This window comes from Bombyx mandarina, chromosome 01 (genome assembly GCF_030267445.1).
Source record: "Bombyx mandarina strain Sakado chromosome 01, ASM3026744v2".
Lineage (NCBI taxonomy): Eukaryota > Metazoa > Arthropoda > Insecta > Lepidoptera > Bombycidae > Bombyx > Bombyx mandarina.
Genome location: NC_143208.1, coordinates 11,997,738 through 12,003,754, shown reverse-complemented (window position 1 = coordinate 12,003,754; position 6,017 = coordinate 11,997,738). Strand labels below are relative to the sequence as shown.

General features: G+C 35.6%; 1 protein-coding gene across 1 annotated transcript; it reads left to right on the top strand.

The window, feature by feature from the left end:
- The first annotated feature begins 635 nt into the window (after positions 1 to 635).
- Positions 636 to 3,123, top strand: LOC114246908 (lipase 3-like). Its single transcript, XM_089727611.1, has 2 exons — positions 636 to 2,024; positions 3,034 to 3,123. Exons 1-2 carry the CDS (start codon positions 660 to 662, stop codon positions 3,121 to 3,123), a joined length of 1,455 nt encoding a protein of 484 aa, XP_089583737.1. The 5' UTR covers positions 636 to 659.
- The last annotated feature ends 2,894 nt before the right edge of the window (positions 3,124 to 6,017 follow it).

Below are 6,017 nucleotides of genomic sequence, written 5' to 3'. Positions count from 1 at the left end.
TTTCAAAATACTCTGTGTTCTCAAATACGTTGTTCTGCCTGTCTGCAAATTGGAGTAGTACGAGTACTGAACAGTAACAGTTCCAGAACACAGTTATTTATTTGCTGATTATAGAAATACACATTTTTATTAAATCGATCGTGGATCGTTCAATTAATATCTGTAACAACAAAGTTTGTGTTCGTTTTGAAATGTTCATTTCTATTGAGAGGCTTCACACCTTAATGAGAATTCGGCGGGCCTTACCAACCACTGAAAAAGGGCGAGTTGGGATTTATTCTAAATGTATTCATATACAAAAAGTACGATTCCTTTACTATAAATTGAGTAGATTATGGCTCACAGCACAAGAGACTCGATATTATAAAAAAAAAATGTTTTTTCATATAAGAATATTCGAGCCCAATATTGTTAATTAATACTAATGCAACAATGTAATGTTTACAATGCATTGCTAACTATTATATTATGATGAAATAAAACGCACGTGTTTTTCAATTATCAATGACTTACTATTATTTAACGATGATGCAGAACAAAAGGCTATTGTTCCCAAGCATATAAATAAGGCCAGATTAATAACTAGCACTATTAAAGATTTGTTGCAACCATAGCCTACATGTGCTGTAATAACATTCAATGTATGTAAAGTAGCAATAATGTGTGAAATTTATTATATGTTTATACTGATTGTCATATTAAATATCGAAGTGAGTGAACAGTTCAGTAATCAAACGATGGAAGTCGTACAAAACATGAGCAATACTATAAAAGGTTTCTTCGTGAAAACCATGAGCGCAATTAAAAAGAAATTTCAGAATCTCTGGCAAAATACCAAAGAAGTATTCGAGAAAAAGAAAAAATCCATAAAAAAATCTTTAATTAATTTCGTAACGAAACTGTTGCAGGCTGAAACAGAATCAAAAAATAAAACTGTGGTATTTTCTGAGACCCAATATGATACTGAAAATAATATGCAAGGACCACAATTGATAGCTTTTCATGGATACAAAGTTGAGTTGCATACTCTTATGACGTCAGATGGATATTTGCTCACGATACACAGACTGAGTGTAACGGGACATACACAAACGGAAAGTAAAGTTGTGATATTACATCACGGTTTGCTCGGAAGTTCAGATGATTTCATCCTTTTAGGAAAGTCAAGATCTCTTCCGTACATGCTGTCGGAAGCCGGATATGACGTTTGGCTCGCAAACGCTAGGGGAAATAAGTATTCGAAGATGCACTCCGCTAAGCCGGCAGATGCTCCTGACTTTTGGGATTTTTCGTTTCACGAAATCGGTTTATACGACTTGTCAGCTTTGATAAATTACGTTTTACAAATAAGGGATAAAGTTGAAATTTGTTTGATCGGATATTCAATGGGCGCTACCAGTGCTCTAGCGTTATTATCAACGGATTCAATTTACAATGAAATTCTCAAATCAGTGATTCTAATTGCACCACTAGTTTTCATGAGACAAATAAAGGGTCCGCTTAAACAGTTCGCAGGTTTGACGAATAACGAAGATGAACTGATTGATATACTTGATCCATACGAGATAGCACCATTCAAAATACTATCCCGAGAGTTAGTCAACAGATTTTGTCCGGGCGATGCGGAATTATGTGAAAATCCACTACTTTTCCTCACTAACGGTGGCCAAGAATTTTCCGACGAAAACATTAAAGAGCTCGTCTTAAACCACGTACCGGCGGGTGGTTCTACCAAAACAATACTTCATTACATCCAATTAATAAAAAGTGCCCGCTTTCAGATGTACGATCATGGACCACAGTCGAATTTAAAAAACTATGGAACTATCACGCCGCCTTTATACAATTTGAGGAATGTGACAACACCGGTAGTTATTATTACATCTTTAGATGACTGGCTATCAACTCCGTCGGACATTTTAAATCTAATAAACATATTACCTAATATCAGTCATCATCAAATAATAAAAAAAGAAAAATTCAGTCATGTCGATTTTCTCTGGTCGAAAAAGGCACCGTCTCTCGTATATCGATTTATCTTGAAGTTTTTAAAAAATAATTTTGTATATTAATTTTCTAGTAATTAATGAAATCATACAATCCGAAGTCCTGTTATTACTGACATAAAGATTTTTGTTAAATACGATGTTAGTGAGAGGCGAGAAAACTTTTTAATTTATTATATTTTTTTTATTTATTGCTTAGATGGTTGGAGAGCTCACAGCCCACCTGGTGTTAAGTGGTTACTGGAGCCCATAGACATCTACAATGTAAATGCGCCACCCACCTTGAAACCCATTTACAAAGATTTAATGAACAGCTTATGCTGTAATGTAAGTGAAACAGACTCGAATTGAATGTAGTGAATTATAATTTTCTGCTTTTTCAACATATTCATTTAATTTTAAATGTATGAATTAACATCGAACCTCTCCGATTTCGTAGTAGAGAGACAAGCACATTACCGTTGATCCATGAATGCAATCATCCATGTCCTCATCTCATTTAAATTAAAGATAAAGACACAGTTTGCTGTAAATATAAACAAAATTGTCGTTTAAATGGAGTGGAAGAGCGTGTTAGCTATTATCATTGCTGGAACAAGAGTTCTAACGCCGATGATTTCCCGTGCGAGCCCATGTCGTGCCCAGAGCGGCTGTAACACACATTCTGTTATTGTGACAATTATTACTCACACATAAAGCTATGCATAATTATTAGTACTAAGCCTGAAAAAACAAAAGACGATTAATAACGAAAACGTCGAATGTGACAAGCATTTTAGTTGTTATAACATCCGCCAGAATCGCGATCCGTATTTCCGGCCCTTCGGATACTGTCCTAACGTCGTTCTCTTTAATATTTTGTATGTATAATATGTGGAAAGTAAAATAAATAATATCGTATTTCATTCACATTCAATAGCAAACATATTTTAAGGGTTTCACTTGATTTTATTTATATTATCGACATTTTATACCACACTGTAATCATGTTATATGTATTAATTTTAGAGTTAAAATTTGTCTACAGGTTTACCTTTTGCAACTAAAATACATAATGCTAGACGCTCAGATTAAAAGATACAATAAAAGCATTGGACAAATCTTCCCTAGTTACTAGGATACGTTTAATTATCACTACAATATGTTACTGGTATAAATTGATTATTCTTTTAAAATTTTCAATCCGAATTAGGTTTTAGTCACAGTTTAAATAATCTAATTTTTAATTGAAAACGTACAAAACTTTCGAATAGTTTGGTTCATTATCGCACATGATACTAGTAAATATTACTTCTATTCAATATATCGCACGTTAACATGCATTACCGACCCTGCGGTCACCTATGATGCAACACGACAGAATTTATTTAACTCTACGCTTGGGAAGACCAATTCAATTTATGCCTAGTCTCTGCCTAGGTTGTTTATGTAATTAGTCGTCGATTAAAACGGCAAGCTTTGAGTCTTGGAGGTAAATTTAGCCGTGTTTACTTTGAGGCTCGGCGCAGAGGAATATGAAGACGTTTTGGAATTTAGTGAGGGTGAAATTAGTCCGAAATGTATGTTTAATGCGTGGGTTTTGCGGTAGGTTTCCCGCACTGATTACATTGTCAACACAAATAGAAATTTAGTGGCCAAACTGGTCGTGAGATATGCTGCTAAAGGATTCTTGTTTATGTTGGTTAAATTTAAAAAAAAAATACAAGATTGAGAATTAAAGTAAGTAAGTTCCTGTTTTTTTTTAACATTAATGACTTTATGTACGTCTTTGGCATTTCCTAAGATCGCCTATCAATAAAGCGATTTGAACCTTAGATACAGTTTGCTTCTTCTTCTTCTTCTTCCTCTTATACTACGTAATGTGGGGTTGGCACAGAAAGTCCTTTTATCATGCTGCAGAAGGATTTGGTATGAGTTTTACGATCAGCCGCCTCAGTGATGTACCCACTTGGATTATACAAATCTCCAGTAGCATATACATTACAACGTGCCATAATCACTTCGATAAAGCGGCACGACATGAGAACCCTCTCATCGTGGCCGCAGGTAACTATATTCCCGATCCTGCGAACAGAATGGAAAGCAGTCGACGTCGCCCCAAACGCGTCATTTCGGAGCCTCCCGATCCACTAACGGTGCTTTTAGGTACCTCAAGCACCAGTCATCGTTCTAGTCGAACCCGTCGCTTGCGACGAAGGGCTCGACGAGTAAATTAGCACTTAGACACAGCCCATTGAGTTTCTCGCCGGATCTTCTCAGTGGGTCGCGTTTGAGATCCGGTGGTAGATTCTGCGAAGCACGGCTCTGGCTAGGGTTCGTGTTAGCAACGTCGTCAGGTTTGAGCACCGTGAGCTCACCTACTAGGTAAGGTTACGCTGAAATAGCCTCTCAAGGCTCTCAGCTAGGTAGGAAAAAAAATGCCATAAGAATGGACAAATTTGTTTCTACTTTTGGTGTTTCTTTTATTTAATCCCTTTTTTTTGGTTTTATGATTTATATTTTATTTCTAGAGATATTGACATTAAAATTTTGATTTTTAAAGACCATAAAGATGAAAATATAACATTTTATTCGTTTTTCTATAGTTTCACGATAGTTTTCTGTTGTTACTACTGGTGGTAGGACCTCTTGTGAGTCCGCACGGGTAGGTACCATCGCGCTGCCTATTTCTGCCGTGATGCAGTAATTAATGCGTTTCGGTTTGAATGGTGGGACAGCCGTTGTAACTATACTGAGACCTTAGAACATAATATCTCAAGACGGGTGGCGCATTTACGTTGTAAATGTCTATGGGCTCCAGTAACCACTTAACACCAGGTGAGCTGGGAGCCAGGTATGCAGTGAAAACAAAACACTTAATAATAAAATGACGAAATTTGAAATTATAAATCCATACTTTAAAAATAATATTCATTCGAATTTAGAATTTATTGCCAGTCATACACAAAATATGTTTTAAATGGCCAGTACTGTGAAACGGCAACTTTAAGAACTTATTAGATGATTGAGATAAAACTAAGATACTCTGTATGTACATATGTGTTCATTTTAGATATTTAGTTTTAAATCGCGAGTTTTTTTTTTAGATTAATGTAAGATAGATCTTTGCATCACATGCGAGGGATGAATACAAATATGTTTATCTGATACTAGCGTGCCAAATGCATCGCAGCTGCACTCGTCGGTTTTATTGCGAAATAAAACATTAAAGCTTCGTCGCGGAAGTGCGCAGAGGGGTGATACTACTCATTGATTGAAGTAAAGCGACAAAATTGTGTTTACTTGTCATGTAATACGAACGTAAAATATTTTGTATGTCTATAAAGTGCGGCCTTCTTGCGAGACAGCGATTTTCGCTAGTCATACCGACGGCAAATTAACTTTACTAGAGGTACCGCAGTAGTCGAAATTCGACTATAATTAATTGGAATTGTAAGTTTGTACACTATTATGATTGTATTTTATACTTCTATAATCACATATTTCGCCAAGGCTACTCTATAAAAATCTTTTAATAAAGACAAACAATATTTAATCTATTCTCAATTTGACCACAGACGTCAAGTGCAAAAGTTTGACAATAAATAGTATGCATGCGTGTGTGCGTCAAATACATAGTGTGTGTAATGTTTTCTTTATTGATTTAATGTATCTTTTATGCATTATTTAAAAAATATATTAGCATTATGCACTTCTTTTCTATATTCTCTATAAGTGTGGAAAATTTCATACTCCTCCGTCCGCGCAATTTTCATAAAAAGGGATAAAAAGTTTTTGCTTCACGTATTAATATATAGATTTCAGTGCGTCCTTATGTCAAACTTGCCAAAAAACGCACGTGGCTTAAATAGCATTTTAACGGTAAACACAATAACCTTATCCATAGTCATTCTTAGTCTTATATTCAGTTTAATAAAATGCTCAGCCGAGAGGGGTAGGATTTGCTAACAGCTGCCCGAGCGCCTCCGAAGGAACCTAACAACTCAAGAGCAGCTGCTTCGCGAATGAATC